The sequence below is a fragment of the Megalobrama amblycephala genome, linkage group LG13, assembly GCF_018812025.1.
Source record: "Megalobrama amblycephala isolate DHTTF-2021 linkage group LG13, ASM1881202v1, whole genome shotgun sequence".
In the NCBI taxonomy this organism is placed as follows: Eukaryota; Metazoa; Chordata; class Actinopteri; order Cypriniformes; family Xenocyprididae; genus Megalobrama; species Megalobrama amblycephala.
Window position 1 is genome coordinate 3,822,183 of NC_063056.1, and position 19,621 is coordinate 3,841,803.

The 19,621-nt window shown below is 35.9% G+C and overlaps 2 protein-coding genes across 3 annotated transcripts in view; both read left to right on the plus strand.

Annotated features, from left to right (window-relative positions):
- mtf1 (metal-regulatory transcription factor 1) overlaps positions 1-5,607 on the plus strand; it is a 30,574-nt gene extending 24,967 nt beyond the window's left edge. For both annotated transcript variants that reach the window (XM_048152723.1, XM_048152724.1), the window contains one exon: positions 4,467-5,607. In XM_048152723.1, the coding sequence (XP_048008680.1) occupies positions 4,467-4,852 (386 nt within the window). In that variant the 3' untranslated portion in view covers positions 4,853-5,607. The remainder of the gene's footprint in view (positions 1-4,466) is intronic.
- Positions 5,608-9,626: 4,019 nt separating this feature from the next.
- yrdc (yrdC N(6)-threonylcarbamoyltransferase domain containing) lies at positions 9,627-19,164 on the plus strand. The gene is made up of 6 exons (XM_048153014.1): positions 9,627-9,901; positions 12,069-12,264; positions 12,806-12,920; positions 14,259-14,378; positions 14,459-14,589; positions 17,783-19,164. The coding sequence occupies exons 1-6, from the start codon at positions 9,760-9,762 to the stop codon at positions 17,850-17,852; spliced, it is 774 nt and encodes a 257-aa protein (XP_048008971.1). The 5' UTR covers positions 9,627-9,759; the 3' UTR covers positions 17,853-19,164.
- The last annotated feature ends 457 nt before the right edge of the window (positions 19,165-19,621 follow it).

Consider the following 19,621-nt stretch of genomic DNA (forward strand, 5'->3'; position numbering starts at 1 on the left):
GAATCTTATTTCTCACCATCTTGGAGTCCTTCAGGTGTTTTTTAGCAAACTCCATGCGGGCTTTCATGTGTCTTGCACTGAGGAGAGGCTTCTGTCAGGCCACTCTGCCATAAAGCCCCGACTGGTGGAGGGCTGCAGTGATGGTTGACTTTCTACAACTTTCTCCCATCTCCCGACTGCATCTCTGGAGCTCAGCCACAGTGATCTTTGGGTTCTTCTTTACCTTTCTCACCAAGGCTCTTCTCCCCCGATAGCTCAGTTTGGCCGGACGGCCAGCTCTAGGAAGGGTTCTGGTCATTCCAAACGTCTTCCATTTAAGGATTATGGAGGCCACTGTGCTCTTAGGAACCTTAAGTGCAGCAGAAATTTTTTTGTAACCTTGGCCAGATCTGTGCCTTGCCACAATTCTGTCTCTGAGCTCTTCAGGCAGTTCCTTTGACCTCATGATTCTCATTTGCTCTGACATGCACTGTGAGCTGTAAGGTCTTATATAGACAGGTGTGTGGCTTTTCTAATCAAGTCCAATCAGTATAATCAAACACAGCTGGACTCAAATGAAGGTGTAGAACCATCTCAAGGATGATCAGAAGAAATGGACAGCACCTGAGTTAAATATATGAGCATCACAGCAAAGGGTCTGAATACTTAGGACCATGTGATATTTCAGTTTTTCTTTTTTAATAAATCTGCAAAAATGTCAATAATTCTGTGTTTTTCTGTCAATATGGGGTGCTGTGTGTACATTAATGAGGAAAAAAAATGAACTTAAATGTAGGGCTGTGACGGTATGGGATTTTTCTTACCGCGGTGAAGACGCAACATATCACCGCGGTTTGGCGGTTAATCGCAACCCCCCTCCCCCGACCTCCGTGGAAATATAATGACTTAAGAACGCATGCAGCTTGTAAATGAACATGGAAATAAAGCAGTCGGTCTTCTTTATTATTTAAACGGCAAATTATATTAACAATAATAAAATAAAAGTACATTTATTTCAACTTTGTTTTTTCGATGTCTTTTGAGTTTAATAGGAAATATGGAACAGTTTTTCACCATTTAACAGCAAATTACAATTACTATTATTTAACTTAACAAGGCTACATTTACAACAACATTTTAAAGTGGAACATAAAAGATGCTTTTTTTTTTTTCTTATTTGGGGTTTTTCAAAGTGCAACATAAGGGAACATCAGGAACATCATTCTTAAACTACTGGGCCGCTTAAGTGAATCGGCAAGTCCTGCTGCTTTATTTTTCGGTCTTGAAGTTAACTTAGAATTTAGACCAGCTAAAATATATCGTTAGACCAAAAATATCTTATCAATTAATTAAGTAATAAAGACATGTAATAAAGTAATAAAGAAATTTAATAAAAACAGAAAGACGTCTATTGCTTCAGCCTCATTCAAAGGCCGCAGAAACATGGATTCATTTGTTACGAACTTCAATCCATTCCACAACCGACGTTCTTGGTTTTCTTCCTATTTATTAAATATAGGCAATTGGTTGATGAAACATTGATTGAAATTAAGATACAATTTCTACAAAACGAAATTCACTTTAAAGAAAGACTTACTATAAAACAAAACTTAATGAAGCGGTCAAACTTATGTCTGACCCGCTGCATGTCTCCCCACATTGCGCATCCATCGTGCTATTCACTTTTGATAATCAACATAGGTGACATTTAAAAAAAAAAATAATATTAGGTTATAGCCCAATATTTAAATATAAATATGAAACTAAATTGGCTACATTTTTATCCCTCTGGCCGACGAATGCGCCGGCGCGTTCTGATGGATTTTTTCCTCATGACAGCTGAAACAACTTAATACAGGCCTTCCGTCATTTTTGGCGATAGCCTACAGATTAGTGCAAGACTACAAATGGTCTACTTTTTTAAAATTGTATTTTATATTTACGCTCACAATAACAACAACACCTTGTAGGCTACTTTTGTAAAATAGATTAAATAAAAACAGGGTGCGCTTTCAGCTGTCTCTCTGCGAGAATCTTTCTGAAACGTCTCAAAAATTAATTTAAACTCTGCGAATAACTGTACCTAAAAGAAAGAAACATCTCCATTTGATAGGTCTGTGTTAAATAAGAGGCAATCTATCCACTGGAATGTGTTGTTTCTGAAATCATAACCAGTGCTCGTTGCGGCTGTTATTCGTTCTCTTGGCGCTCCTTTGGTTTTAATGAGTAAATCAGCCTAAATATTTATTCCTGCCGGTATTTTAGTCTCCGATATCAAAATCACTAAACATTATATAGGCCTATCATATAGGCTAGGCTATAATATTAGTCGATAATAATAATATTATATATAATATATATAATAAAAGCTGTTTTAAAGCATTTGTATGGATTAAAAAATAGGCTAGTAAATATATTCATATATCAGACAAAATTGCGTTGCAGCAAATCCTTTTAAGGTAGGCCTATTCAGAACAGAGCAACATAAAAATCAGAATATATAAGCAGCTATAGGCTACGATTATAGGACAAAGTTTTACATATATGCCATTATAATTTATGTTTTTTTTTTTAATTGTATCGAATTATAAAATAAAACGCAAATTTTAATCGGGCCTGTTTTAGGCCTTTCCTTATTTTTATATTTTAGACATCCATCAATTATGGTTATGAAAAAAAAAAAAAGACTGGCCATCTCCTCATTGAATGTGCCTTTAGAGAGAAATGCACGGATTACATAATGAAAGAGTTTCTATTTTCGATTTGAATTATTTCGTTTTAAAGTAGTAATTTAAAGCTTTCTATATATATTCGTCATGCCTGTGTGAAGCGCCCCTGTTCAAGCCAGAGACGGCAGAAAATCACAACGTTTTGTTGATATTGTGAGTGTACACGAACAAAAGTAGACCTTTACAGTTTGGAATGACGTATTACTCTTACCTTTATGAGCAAAAATGTATGCCTATTTTAAGATGTTTCCACTGTTAAAAAAAAAATGCAAGAGATCTCGCTAACGCCTCCATGTCCTGCAGAGCCCGCTTCAGCTTCACTCCGTACAAACGATTGTATATGCGTCTAAGAGCGCACATTTTTTTAGGTTAAACATTTAAACTAACATTGTGATATGCTTGAACTGCTTGAAGTCCTTATGATTTGAGAAGGCTAAATTTATTAAAACATAGGCTATGATCAACTCATTGTCTGCCGCTGGCCGCTTCGCCATTAGCTTACTTAAAAAAAACTAAACTTACATTTAACTAACAAAAAAATGCTCCAAACGTTTTTGTAAATTAATTTTATAAAGAAAAGAAACGAAATATAACCATTTTTACATTACGTACAAAACTGAACTATTTTAATAGCTGAAACAGTAGTATATAAGCTGTTTTGGGAGAAGGGAAAAAAAAAGACTGGATAGGGCCTATATTTGAGGCCCATGCAGGGCGCTAATCTACTTCATCCAACGCTGTTTTGTTCTCTGTTATTTTCATCTGTGAGCATGCTCTTGATATATGCATTTCACAATTTTGTTGAGTTTAAAACGTTTGACAAATTCGTTCTGCTCTTGCTGTTCGTTCGGCAGACACCCCCCACCACCTTGCAAAAAAAAAAAAAAAACACAGAGGAAATACTGCAGACGCTGCCGGGACGGAAGACAGTAAATTGGCAAACAATGACAAATTGTTTATACTTCATATAACACACCATATGCATTCCTGTAACTTTCACTAGCAAATAATAAAAAGAAAAAAAAAAAAGAGTGCGATGACGGTGATGACCTAAACACCGCGGTCGACATCTTTTTACCGCGGTTATGCGGTAATGCGGTTATCGTCACAGCCCTACTTAAATGATTTTAGCAAATGGCTGCAATATAACAAAGAGTGAAAAATTTAAGGGGGTCTGAATACTTTCCGTACCCACTGTATAGCCTATTCCGTGCTAAAGCGCACGCATAAAGCTGCCACAAAACACCTGCAAAAGTAATTATGATTATGACTGTGTCGGGGGGAAAATAGCAAGGACACATTTTAATTATTTATTAATAAATTAGTGTTTTCTGAGTCAGTGTCAGCTGCAAAGATGACTCGTCATCTCCGCAGTATAGTGAACGCGCCTATAGAGAGAAGAGCACCTTTCATGTGGATTAGATAAGCAGAGAGTAGGCCTATTTATTTAGATTTGAATTGGTTCATTTAAAAGTAGGCATTTCAAGCTTTTTATGGATATATTTCTCAGGTCAACAAGGCAAGTAGCTTATACGCTGAGTTTCGGTTCATTTTTGTGACATGCTTCATTTTACAGAGACCGAGATGGCAGAAAGTGCATCCTGTCTGTTTTCTTTATTTTACAAAAGCACAGGTTTTGTTGTTATTGTGAGTTTACACAAATAAAGCCCTGTTATCAGTTTAAGCATCATTGTGTAACAGAATCTAATGCAGATTGTCATCAGGCATCTGTCACAGCTAGCTGTGTTTGTGTTTCAGGGAATGCAGTGCAGCAGATCGGTCTGAGCCTTCCGGTGATCATCATCAAGCAGGAGGAGTCCTGCCAGTGTCAGTGTGCCTGCAGAGACTCAGCTAAAGACAAGAGCGCTGCCTCCTCACTGGAGAAGTCAAAGACCACGTCGCCTCCTCCTGCTCCTCCAGTCCCCCCCGAAGAACCTCGCTCCTGCTGCCCGTCAGAACAGAGCCCCGCTCCATCCCAACAGGACAGCCTGTCCGCTCCGGTGACCCCCAACCCTCCCACCGACGGCCTGGCCAGCATGGATGTCTCAGATCTGCTCAGCCCAGAGACCACGGCCAACATAGAGGCTCTGCTGGCGGACGAGTTCTCCATGGCTGACGGAGGGAGCGGCAGCAGCGCCCCCTAGATGACGCAGAGGTTCATCTGTACCGTGTACAGATGTGTAGCTCACATACACCCGTACCTCTGCTAAAGGCACGCGGCTTTTCCCCGGCGTGTCTTCCGGAGGTTTATCGTGATTGGAACGAGTGGTTTTTGGTGCACTTTTAAGGGAGGGTAGCAGGCAGAGTAGGTTAGCTGCTTTAGCGTTTTAACCCCGCAGAATTATTTAAATTTGACACTTGCTTTATAGAGATTCACCGTACAAAACAAGACGCGTTCGGCCCGGCCACGTGCCGTACTTGAGTTTAAACTTGAAATCCGCTAGATCGATCGTGGGAATGTTCACTGATATATCCGAGACTTCAACAATAAGGCCTTCATCACGGTTTGTGGGTAATGGAGTCATCTACGCAAAGTCCTGCACATTGAATCATTGAAAAATTTTATGATGTGTAATTTATTGGAAAGGCTGCAGTGGTCATAATAATGTGATTTTTGAGATATTTTATTTTACAGTTCGTCACTCTGGATGAACTGCGATGAACATTTACCTGCCTTTTAAATGTAATTTAGAGGTTTGCTTGGCTGCCTATAACTTACTATTTAATTTTATATATGTTAATTTATTAAAATACTCAATTGTTGGATAAATGTAGCTCTATTTCCCACCTTTTCCTTTTCTATCTTCCCTAACTAGGCAGATCAATATACTTTAAAGTGGATCTCATGAAGCCTGTCTAGAAATTCTTTGGGTCATATTTCCCACAATCAAAATCAAAATATGAAATGTTTTTTGCATAAAGAAAATTAACTCAATTTTAGAATCATATATAATGTTTTGACTATTAATGACCATTTCATCCGCGATTCTCATCATGTTAATATAAAAAATGTAATGTAAAAAATATGTTATTTAAACTGAATTGAATTTAGACATTTTAATTTTCATGGTGTAAATCAAAAAAAAAAAAAGTATTTTTCTTTATGCAAAAAAAAAAAAAATGTCCTCTTGATTTTTGGATGAAATATGAACACTCTTGAATACTCTGTGATGAAATCAAACGCTGTCATCTTGCCTTTGCTACGGGCATGTTCTTGGGTTTCCTTTCTTTTCTCTCATTGGTTGTTACAGATCGCAGTGTTTCCTGCCTCTCATCTGCGTCTCTGCACTTTTCGTTTCGTGAAACCCTTTTAAAACCCACGTGAGTCTCTGTTGTGACCCGCTCAGGGATACAGAAAAACAAGCAGCAGTATATATAAATATATATGTGTGTGTGTGTGTGTGTGTGTGTGTGTGTGTGTGTGTGTGTGTGTGTGTGTGTGTGTGTGTGTGTGTGTGTTCGAATGGGTCCCTGACCAGTTAACCAGACATAACTCATCCCACCTGTTGTTTTTAACCTGCTTGTAGTGCACTACCCGACCACGGTTCAGCCAGCGTTACTGCGCCCCTCACTTATATACCACTGCTGTATAGAGCTGACCGTAATGTAAATATATAGTACATTTGAAATGATACATGTTTAAGCCATTAGACTGTATTTGTATTTTTGTATATAACTATGTGAAATCTGACTGTGGGTGTGAGATGAGAGACGTGACTCTGCACTGCCTTTTCTGTCACCGGAGCATCTCTAATGCAGTATGTTGTTCTCCACAGATCCTTGTGTTCTCAGACTCGCGTAGGACAAGGATTGCCTTACAGCTCGCGATAGTTAATTCATTTCACGCGTGAACCACAGCGTTTCAGATATCGATGGAGAATTTGATTTGGCGAGATATCACTGAGCCTTTTCCTGTCCAGTGCCAAATAAAAAAAAGCGTGAGCTGACAGCGAAACCCTCAGTTGTGGGTGGTACGCTGGTAGGTCGCCGTAGAATCTGTGTTATGGAAGCTTGTTTCCGCCACTGAATAAAAAGATAAAAAAGGTAATTACGACTTTTTATCTCACAATTCTGGCTTTTTTCTCTCGCCATTCCGAGTTTGCATCTCACAATTTTGAGAAATAAAGTCAGAATTGTGAGATACAAACTCAAAATTGCAAGTTTTAAGTCAGAATTGCATGATATAAAGTCAAAATTGTGACTTATAAAATCAGAATTGTGAGATATAAAGTCAAAATTGTGAGATAGTCAGAATTGCGTGATATAAAGTCAAAATTACGACTTATAAAATCAGAATTGTGAGATATAAACTCAACATTGAGTTTTAAGTCAGAATTACATGATATAAAATCAGAATTGCGATATATAAAGTCAAAATTGTGACTTATATAATCAATTGCGATATATAAACTCAAAATTGTGAGTTTTAAGTCAGAATTGCATGATATAAAGTCAAAATTGTGAGATAAAGTCAGAATTGCGTGATATAAAGTCAAAATTGCGACTTATATAATCAGAATTGCGATATATAAACTCAAAATTGCGAGTTTTAAGTCAGAATTACATTATATAAAGTCAGAATTATGAGTTATAAAGTTAGTTATAAAGACTTTTTCTAATTATCGCAAGTTTATAACAATTATAGCATTTATAGCAATTCTGACTTCATTTCTTGCAATTGTTTAATGCTTACAGTTCTGTTGTAACTGACTTTTTTTCTCAGAATTGCGATATATAAACTCGCAGTTGCGAGTTATAAACTCAGAATTGAGTAAACTGACTGACACAACTTGCAATTCTGACTTTATTCGTCACAATTGACTTTTTGTCTCTGAATTGGGATATATAAACTCGCAATTTTTGACTTTTATTTTTCGCAAATTGAGTTTATATCATGCAATTCTGACTTTATATCTGAGAAAAAAAGTCTGAATTGTTAGATAAAAAGTCGCATAAAAAGTACCTTTTTTTTAAAAAAAAAATTTTATTTCATGGCGGAAACAAGCTTCCATAGTGTGTCGCTCCCTTAATGTTGATCAGTTGCTTTATTCATCCACTACATTTTCCTTTTATCCATTAATGGGACCTGTGCAAACTGAGTACTGGAACATTATAGTTTGAACAACACAATGAACGGCACTTACTGTGGGTCCAGCCAATAAACATGATCAACAGTACCTTAATAATAATAATAATAATAATGCACATGCTTTCTGACCTTATTGTTTGACATTTCACATAGAACTAGTTACTTTACTAAATTGCTTTAAAAAGATTTCGATTGAAGCCAGTTTTTATTCACCAACTAAAAAACAACTATGCAATGTGTCACAGCACATCAGACCACTCCATCTGTACTTTCACACGCGAAATATCATGCATTCAGTGCTCATTTTTAGCATATGCAAGTCATCATAGAGTAAAACAGCTGTGTCCTGTTGCATTGAATATTTCATGTTTGAAAGCCTTTGTTGTTATCCTTAACCCATCAAAATGTGTTGTGTACAGTTATGTTTGATGTGACTTAATCTGTTGTTTTGTTTTGTATCTGGGCATTGCAATGTTTATATATATACATATATATATATATATATATATATCTTCCTGTTAAAAACTTTTGCTGCTTTATGTAATTTCTTTGACACCCACATGACATGAAAATCTTGCATTTGTTTTAATGTTGGAAAAATAGTGGTGAAAGAACTACTTGCTTGACCTTCAAGATCAGCTTTTGTCCATGTTGAATCCATGTAAACCCACAACATTTCCTTTTCATTTATTAATTCATTCCACCTTTTGTCAGGTGCCATCATCTTTCATTCACACATTGGTCTTTTGGAGGCATTAAGTTATGATTTGTTCTTTCAGTGCAACAAAATAGCTTATTAAACATATTTATTCAGAAATTCTGATCTTCTGCTTCATCCAAGGCGAGTGGGAATGATGGTCAGGCATGTTAGTCGAGTCTCAAAAGCTTGAGGTAGAGAGGAAACAAATGCTTCCATAACGACTGCTTTTGATACCCAAAGTGTGAGGAAACTGTAAAGATCTGTATTTTTAAAGAATGTATAATGTGAAAAATTTTCTCATATGCTTGTTTTGTATAAAGTATTATGTATTATGGCAAAGTAATAACTTTTTGAATCAAAAAGCAATACAATACCAGTAAAATCCTGTGTGATTTGTAATGTTATTTCACAATTTTTCTTGTTTCAGACAGAAATCGTTCCATCCCAACACTTTCACATCAAGATTTTATTTATATTCACACACACACACTTGTAGAGATTTCCAATCATAATCGTAGTGAAACAGCTCAGTTATCCGGTTCTCCACATGATGTGTTCTCAAGTCCTCTTTCCTACCAAAATAAAGATGAATGAGTATTGCTGCAAACAGCATTTTAAAACAAACTAAAACAAAAACCTACAGCAACTATTTTCTGGATTTCCAGCAGGTCGTTTAGGATCATATTGCAGAGCTCGATCTGCTCCTGTCTGTCAGAGATTTTGCCATCAAGATCCTCCAGATGTCTCACAGAAGGACACTGTTTTTAAAAGAAATACATATTATTGAATTAAATACATGTGGTTTTCTAACATAAACACAAAAAAATATGTAATTACCTGATTAACAGGAAGATCTTTTATTTGGGTGTTTGTATCGTCAGGTTTTTCTGAAGCGTGGACATTTATAAGAAATATTAACCTATGAAATAGTTCTTTAAATTTAGTTACTAAAATATCTTACCTGCAATTGACGCCATTTTAGTTTTGTTTATAAATCCGGACGCGGTCGATCTTAATTATATTAAATGTTCATTAGTCATAATTAATTACATCAGCAAGTTAATTGATCTTAACAAGATGCACCTGTTGTATTTACACTGAACGTGTTGTTCTTACAAGACTAAAATACCACAGCGAAATTGTCTAAATAAATAAATAATTTAAATTATTTTTCGGCCGCAGCGGGACTTTTATTTTGAAATCAAACATGGCTTCCTGCTGAATGAAAGCATGCTGTCTGCCGTCATTGAGCTGAGCTGTTTATGGTCTTCTCCAGGTTTATTCGTCCGATCAGCGCACTGTTGAATATCTCCTCGCACACACGCAGAAAGCCCTTTAAGAGTGTCAGCATGTGTAAAGAGCTGAAGACGAGAGTCCTGCGGATTTCAGCTCAAAACTCACAGGGTGAGTGACGCTTCATCTCATGATAGAAACACTTCTGCCATGTTTCTGCTCGTGTTTTATAACGCAGACATTTACCTCATCTTCTGTCGGTGTTTTTCACTTTATCATCTATTACTTTTGTCCCTTTGGACAAACAGAAAATAAACTCTCAAAATACATTCGTCACACACGTGCTAGTCAGTAACTAGGGATTTAAAGGTAGGGTAGGCTATTTCGGATAGCTAACTTGTGGTTAATCCAACGGTGGATATACATCAATTTGATCTTGAGTATTTCCATTATATTTCAAGTTATGTTGTGCGTAAGTAAGGCGTTAATGACCCTGCAGTAACATACTGTGGTGTAAATGACATTTTAAAGGGTTAGTTCACCCAAAAATTAAAATTCTGTCATTTATTACTCACCCTCATGTCCGTTCCACACCCGTAAGACCTTCGTTCATCTTCAGAACACAAATTAAGATATTTTTGTCAAAATCCGATGGCTCAGTGAGGCCTCCATAGGGAGCAATGACATTTCCTCTCTCAAGATCCATTAATGTACTAAAAACATATTTAAATCAGTTCATGTGAGTACAGTGGTTCAATATTAATATTATAAAGCGACGAGAATATTTTTGGTGTGCCAGAAAAACAAAATAACGACTTATATAGTGATGGCCAATTTCAAAACACTGCTTCAGGAAGCTTCGGAGCGTTATGAATCAGCGTGTCGAATCATGATTCGGATCGCGTGTCAAACCGCCAAACTGCTGAAATCATGTGACTTTGGCGCTCCGAACAGCTGATTCATAACGCTCCGAAGCTTCCTGAAGCAGTGTTTTGAAATCGGTCATCACTAAATAAGTCATTATTTTGTTTTGTTGGTGCACCAAAAATATTCTTGTCGCTTTATTATATTAATATTGAACCGCTGTACTCACATGAACTGATTTAAATATGTTTTTAGTACCTTTATGGATCTTGAGAGAGGACATGTCATTGCTCCCTATGCAGGCCTCACTGAGCCATCGGATTTCATCAAAAATATCTTAATTTGTGTTCTGAAGATGAACGAAGGTCTTACGGTCTGTCTTAAATGACATTATTTTCATTTTTGGTTTAACCCTTTAAACAATTTTTGTCTTTTTTTTTTGTTAAATTATATTAGTCATAATGTTATAGCGGCCAATTTATGCATTTAATTACAAATAATTAAATAATTTTTACCTTTTTGTTTTTGAATAATTTGCTTGTTTAAAGGTGATCACTTATTAACAGAATATTATTAGTGTGCATATTTAACAATTTTTTTTTTTTTTTCTTCACATGTGTTTCATATTTCATGTCATTGACAAGCATGCTCTTTACATGAAATATGAAAAGCCTTTACGAAATAAATTTTGATAACATTATGTGGGGTGAAATGGTTGGGTGTTGGACGATTTATAATTAAAATATAATTGCGCACACACCCGTAACTATTATTTCACTCTTTGTTCAGATCATCATATTTGTAAAAATGTAATTTTCATAATAGCCAATAATAGGGATGCACCAATATGAAAAATTTGGCCAATACCATTAATTCTTTATATTTGAAAGCCGATAACTAATAAATTGGCCGATAAATCTAAATCCAAATTTTTATATAATTTGAGAGTCTGATTACAAAAACAAAAGTCTCACCATTAAAAGCCATGTCCCAAGCACACAATTATAATGTTCTCATTATAATATTATGTAGTCTATATGATGAACTTCCGCTGTAAATGTTGTGCTCAACTATATTTTCCTTTTTTGAAGTCGTTCCAATCATATTTCGAGCAAGGCGAACAGTGCGTATCTGAAGCGTCTCAGCTGAAGGAAATAATCCATTATTTATCGGCTTTGATATATCGGACAAATTTTCTTATCGGGCCGATAACGATAACATTAAAAATGAACGTATATCAGCCGATACTGATATGGTAGCTGATATATTGTGCATCCCTAGACTGATGGATCTGAAAATCAAGGTTTTTGCAAAAATTTAATTAGACATGGTAAATGTTTCCAAGACTTTTATTGTGACCCTCATCTATCAATAATAATAAGTACAATTGAAATGGTTATTTTGAAGAATGTTAAAGCCCCTTGGACATGAAGGTGCCTGTAGTTGATCCTCTTTTTGTCGGCTGTGCACATAGAGTGGACGGAGGTCCTGAGCGCCACAGTGACGGCTCTGAAGGCCGGGCAGGTCGTGGCTGTTCCCACTGACACCATCTACGGTCTGGCCTGTGTGGCTCAGAACTCCTCGGCCGTCCACAGAGTTTATGACATCAAGGGCAGGAATGGAGACAAACCGCTAGCCATCTGTGTCGGAGAAATACAGGACATATACAGGTTTGCTCGCAACTCTTAATCAGTCAGTTTGAAGAAATAACACTTTTGTTTGGCAAGGATGCATTCAGCTTATCAAACATGACAGTAAAGACATTTATAATGTTAAAAACTATTTTTCACAAAACTGTGTTTTCAAATGTTTTTTTGAGCAACAAATCAGCACATTAGAAGGATCATGTGACACTGAAGACTGGAGTAATGATGCTGAAAATTCAGCTTTGATCACAGGAATAAATTACATTTTAAAATATATTCAAATAAAAAACAGCAATTTTAAATTCTTATAATATTTTACAAATTTTACTGTGTTTTTGATCTAATAAATGCAGCCTTGGTGAGCAGAAGAGGCTTCTTTCAAAAACATCTTACTGATGCCTATCAGAAGTACCTTGTTGCATGTTTCTTATTGAAATTGCATCATGGTAATATACTCCATGATGTTGATATTTAAGTGTCTAAACGCTTAATTCATGTTGATTTACTACACCAAAGCACCATGGTTTTGCTGTACTGTAAGGGTGTGTTCTTGTTCTGTTTTCAGGTTCTGTAAGGTGTCTGTGAAGGAGGAGCTGCTCTCAGATCTGCTGCCTGGACCCGTTACACTAGTTCTGGAAAGATCCGCCACACTGAACGCTGATCTCAATCCTTTCACTAAGGTTACTTTCAGTTATTCTCAGTTTGCTTGAACACACCCCTCGTGAAAGACGAACACTTATAAATCTTTAAAACAATATACTTAAGTTTGAACTGAATGTAAGGTTTTCAGATACTGAACTGCAAGTTAATTTCAATTAAATAGGAATCTATTATAGTTTAAATTTATACAAAATTTTTGACCTACTTAAAAATGTCTTTATATGTAATTGCAAAATATTTATGGTAAACTAAAATGTTCTATGTATTTAAAAATATTAGGGTCAAAGACGAAAAAGGGTTTTCAAGCATCAAAACAATAAGAGTAATACAGCGTTAAATTGTTGTTTTTCAATACATTAGAATGGTCCTGTTTAATTCATTTGTTTTTTTCTGAGCAAAAATTAATTATCATACATTTTTATTATGATTTACAGAAAACCCACTAAAATGTCATTCAGTGTAACAATCTTGTCAGGGATATTTACAACAAAAATGTATTTATGCCATATTAAAGACTAATTACTTTTACCCCAAATGTTATTTCTAAATGCATTTTTAAATTTTGCCACTATCCTAGGGGTTTTGCCCATTTGTCAGCAATAATTTTTTATTTAAAATGCAATAAAATTTGGTATGCTCACTTATTATTTTATATATTTTAATGTGTACAGGTCAGAATAAGTATGTTGTTTCAATTTTTACATAAATATAAGTGTTACACCCACATCTTGAAATTTTATTCTCCCAAAACTAATTTGAAACCTTGAAAGTGTACATTTTACTTGCATTTAATGTGTTGTCTATGTGTATATAAAATCACTTTTGTAAATTTCTATTGATGCGGACCTCTAAATGTCTTTGACCCATTTGTAGTAAATACACATTTTAATGAAGTTGCAGTGTTGTACATTTAAAATATATTAACTTTAAATGTAATATCAAAGAACACACTACAGCTAAAATTATAATCAAGTACATTTTGGTTTGGTATGTTAGTCAGTTAAGTAGGAATAATATTAATTAAACTACATTTACTTAGGTTTGGATTTAGGTTTGAGTTGCATGTAATTATGCTTAATTTATAGTTATTTCTACAGTAAATACATGTAATGTGTAACAAGGACACTGTAAAATAGTGTTACCAAACAAAGTCATGAAAGCAGTCATAGTCATCCATCTCTAAGTGCACTTGAGTAAACTTTTATTTCATTAATATTATATTACCTGCAAGTACGGTTTTAAAATATATTTAAGATGTGAAGTACAATTAAGCGGCCTTTCGTAGTGTGTTTCTAAATGCTGTCCTCTGTTGCTGTCTGTGTTTAGGACATGTGTCATTAATGTCATGTGTGCTTTAGCTCATAGGGGTCCGTATCCCAGACCACCCGTTCATGAGACGCCTCTGTCAGATGTGCGGCGAGCCGCTCGCTCTCACCAGCGCTAACGTCAGCGCTCAAACCAGCACGGTTGCTGTTAATGTAAGCACAGATCTCCATAACTCCCAATGATTTCTGAACAGGCTTTGGTTTGAGTTTCACATGTTTGTTGTTTTCTGCAGGAGTTTGAGGATTTGTGGCCCAGTCTGGCCGTTGTGGTGGACGGTGGCCCGATTGGAGATAAAAGCCGCTTGGGTTCGACAGTTGTGGATCTGTCCGTGTGTGGCAGATACCGTATAATTAGACCTGGATGGTGAGTGACTCTCAGGAACATGTTTATTAAAGACATGTGCTGTGTCAAATCGAATACTTTCCTACTATGTAGTATGCGATAAACAGTACACCAAAACAGCTGTATGTCTGAAATTCACAGTATTCAAAAATCAGTGGGTGAAAATTCCCTAGTACTACTACTAGTACTACTAGATTCTGAAGTGCTGATTTGAAGTGAGACAACTCATGCTGGTAGGTCACATGACAATGACAATACTACCTATATTCATGCTATTTAGAACAAACTTTTTAACGGTTGTGAAGTCATTTTCAAACCAAATGTAATGCCTACTATATGCAGTTCTGGACACAGCATTTGTTTGTGCCAGTGTTATGCACGATACTAAGTACAGCATTATATCAAGAATTTTAAGAGTTGCAAAATTATTTAAATGCACCACCTCCAAAAAAGAAAAAAAAAAAAAAAAAACACTAATCAACCTAATCCACTAGTCTGGAGGAGAGCAATTGGTCCTTTTATTTAAAGGAATTAAATAATTAAAAGATTTAGGGGCCGTGCAAGTTTTTGAAAACGATAGCATTATAGTCTCCATGTAAACTACAAAAACGTGAATTTGTGAAAGCGGTGATGTCATGCGCGTGTGTATTACGTGTTCAGTCTATAGGCGTGTAGTGTATCTTTACAAAGTAACATCGCCATCTACTGGCCTGGCAGCAGAATACAGCGTTTTTAATCGTTCTCGCGGATCTGTGTGAACGAGGATTGTTTTGACGTTGTTGTAAGTACACGAAAAAAAAAAAGGAAAAACTTTACCGTTTTTAGTACATCATTGTTGTGTAAATGTACTCTAAAAGAGCTTTAAGGGAATAAAGAAAAATAAATAAGAACAGTAAACGTTCTAGTTGTAGTTGCTGAGTAGGCCTAATCAATTTAAACTATTTTCAAATAATATTTATTTGTTCAAATATGCACACATTCACTCTTATTCATATGTCTGATATGTCAAAAACTCAAGTAGGGCTGCAACAACTAATCAATAAAATTTGATTATTATCTAATGAAAATGATCAACAACGAATTTGATTATCGATTAGTCGCGTCTGCACGCTGTGCTCGGGAAACCCATCCGTCACTCACATCGTTTTACACTAGTGAATAAACCATTTCTATGGGTCAAAACGCATATGGAAATAGAGGACACAGAGTGAGCTGCTCTGGGAAAGATGCATACATACCCCAAAATTTACATAAACCCCACCCCCGAGAACACACAACAAAGGGGGCGGGGCCATGTTGGGCTGCTTTAGAGAAGAGGAAGAGTTGTTGTAGTAGAGTGTTGTTGTCATGCCGTCATTTTACGCCGGACTGCTTCACAAACGAGGGTCAATTCAACACAAAAGATGAACATGACGGCACATGCTAGTGGATGAGTTGAATCAACTCCACAGCAACTACATAAATTTATCCACTAACCATTCAGAAACGTCCAGTTTCATTCTAAAAGTTGTAACTTCTTCCTGAGTCTCTCCATCAGTGTCGACTCCGGTTTGAACAATGTAAGGCTGAACACCGTTACTGACAATCCTCATTTTGGCTGCGTGAGATTCTCCAGCTTTGTTGTTGTTGAGCTGTTAAAGCTCCGCCCTCTTCTGGAAAGGGGGCCAGGAGCAGCAGCTCATTTGCATTTAAAGGGACACACACAAAAACATCATGTTTTTGCTCACACCCAAATAGGGGCAAATATGTCAAGCTATAATAAATGATCTGTGGGGGATTTTGAGCTGAAACTTCACAGACACATTCTGGGGACACCAGAGACTTATATTACATCTTGTGAAAGGGGCATTATAGGTCCTCTTTAATGTCTCTGACACATTTTCCTCAGCGCATAACTTATATTTTATGGTTTATCCTTATCTGTAAATGTTAGAAAGTCCTGCAAGTATTTCCATTTTGCACATTTATGACCATAGACATGAATAATATATCTATGATTCTGACAACAAGTGTCTTGTTAAAGGGTTAGTTCACCCAAAAATGAAATTTCTGTCATTTATTACTCACCCTCATGTCGTTCCACACCCGTAAGACTTTGTTCATCTCCGGAACACAAATTAAGATATTTTTGATGAAATCTGATGGCTCAGTGAGGCCTCTATTGCCAGCAAGTTTAGTACCTTTCTGGGCACTGAAAGTGTAAATTAAGACATGAAGGTGAGTAATAAATGACATAATTTTCATTTTTGGCTGAACTAACGCTTTATACTTCAGACTTCAGTGAACGAGCGCTGGTGGGCTCATGTGCGTCAGAATAGGAGTGCAATAATTCTGACTAAAATACACATTTTGTTCATTTATGTTAGAAATTGTGTAGGTTTAAAAATATACATGTAACACAAGTAATCATATTTCTGAGAGCAGTAACGGAAAGGCACTATTGTTGGTTTAGCCCATTAATGTAATATAATTACTATGTTTAGACGTTCACTATATTTGTTTTAATAGGCTTTATATTACACATTTTTTGGAGGACAGCACTGGACAGGACGTGGAACATTGTTTAAAATGATGGACTAAAATGCATTTAAAAAAAAAAACATTTTATATATATATATATATATATATATATATATATATATATATATATATATTTTTTTTTTTTTTTTTTTTTTTATTAATGTATAATTGTTAAATTTTTTTTTTTTTTAACAAAAAAAAAAATCTTTTAAAAATTATCGGCAGATTAATCAATTATTGAAGTAATTGCAGCCCTAAACCTAAGACGTTTGTTGTCTCGTCACATTCAGTTATAAATGACCTGAATCATGTAAATGATGGCATAATTTCACTTTAAAACAGTGCAATTTGATGACGTTGAGTAGTTTGCGTCACTGGATATTTGTCGGTGGTTCAACATTTCTATCGTGAAACAGTTGTCAAATGTCAAATGTTTAGCTACTTGCATCTTTCCACACTCTTCCACACTCACTGCTAAAACGAAAGCATCGCGATGGAATTCGCACCGGTCTTCTTTGAACGTTAAGCCCCGCCTCCTTTGATTTGATTGGCTGTCTCAATCATTTTGACATCGAGCGCAGTTACACTGCTGAGGCAGAGCAGCCTTAAATGTAACTTTTAAAACTTCTTGTCATCCAAACATCCAACAGTGTCCTGCTTCACATAACACATTCTCCTGTCTGTTCTCTTGCAGCGCTCTCTCTGCTACAGTGAAAGTACTCGAGGGCAAGTATGGACTGCTGGAGGATCCTGTCAATCAATGAGCTTCCAGTGCAACACACCCGCTGTAGGTCAAAGCCAGTACAGAGACCAACAGACGAGACGCTGCCCATAAAGGGAAGGGCTTCTCAGTAGTGGGCCTTGATTTGTTCTGCTTTTCTCTTTAGAGAGTTTTGGGTTTGGAGCTTCTGATATGAATGTGCCTTTTGAAATCATCCTCTCAGGCTTTTGTATCCACAGACACATACTTCTCATGTTTGGTTCATTAAGAGTGTGTTGGGTCATTTTATACAGTGGAGTTTTTCTCCAGTTGACCGTGACCTCACACCTGTTGGGATTACACTCTGTCGGGAATATTAGAATGAATACTGTAAAATATGATTGAGTTGATTGCTGTTAAAGTACAGTAATAGTTTAGTTCTTTTTAGTTTATTGGATTTTATTTATTGCAGTTTTAAACTCAAATGATTGTGCCCGGTTGCGAGGCGTCAGTTGCTCTCTGGCAGAGCGTCAGTTGTGTATTATAAAAATGAATACAACATGAATCTAGCATGAAGAACTTTTATTTATTATTGTACTGTTTTGCATTGTGGACCAAAGCAAAGTCAATCATTGCCATATTTTGCAATAGTCCCACACATTTGGTGTTTGAAATTAAAACATTGTTCCATTTTATTTCATACAGTTAATTTTTGTAATGCCTATAAATTCATGGACATTTTAGTTCCCTAAATATCTTGCCTGTTGTAAACGGGGTTAAGCCGTGTTCCTCTTGAGGCCTGTTGGCATGGATCAGTCTTCTAGGGATCATGGGTGTTTGTTTGTGTTATCTGTGTGTGCATTTAAGGGAAGTGGTGCAAAACTCACTATTATGTGAGAAATAAATTGCTTTGCTATAGACGTATAAAAACCATGTCTGTTCTCATACTTGCATGAAAATTTCAGCATCCTTGGCCAGATCAGAAACTTTGTGAGCATGACTGGCGTTAGATTAGTGATATTTCAGAACTCTTTAGCAACTTTTTTGTTCTTTTCCCCAAGAAATGACCTGCAACTTTTTTTGCCTGCTTGTCAACTTGCCTCTCACTCACTCTGCCATACTCTATTAATGCATTTCTATAACAGAATTGGTAACAAACTTTCTCTTGTGAAGCTGCATCTAGTAGATGTTTTGGAGTCCAAAACGAATGCCATATTGAGCAAAAATACAGACTGAATCTTCTACACTACTCAGTGAACCCAGATGTTCTAGTTAAAAAATATTTTTGTCACGTTGCTCTAATTTCCCATGTAAATTGTTTGTATAAACTGATTATTTTTAAAAGATTTTTGGTGCAATAAACAATCCTCAGTTTGTTTTCCTTTTCCTTACTCGATACACACTTGTTCAAGACAATTCTATAAAGTTTATTTTAAAATAATGATAATCTTTAAAATAAAACAAGCTTTTAAATGCATATTCGGATCTAATAAAATGTAATTACTACAGCATTACTCTGTTTGCTTGAATACATTTGTAATGTTTTTATGTGTGTGGATCTAAATACTGTCTGCCTGAAGACGTATCAAGTTTTGATATGTGTATTGTAGCTCATAGGGGTTCATTGAGGCAGAAACTGTATAAACAGACTTGGGCACTTGTGAGTAACTCGTCTTTGTTTACATTAGTTCAAAGTTAATGTTGGAGTTATGTAATGTAATTAATCTGACAACCTATACATCATTCAAAAGGTCTCAAGCTTCAATTTTTGACTTCTGTTTATTATAAAAATTTAACAGTAACAATAATTTTTTTCATTTCTGTATATAAGGG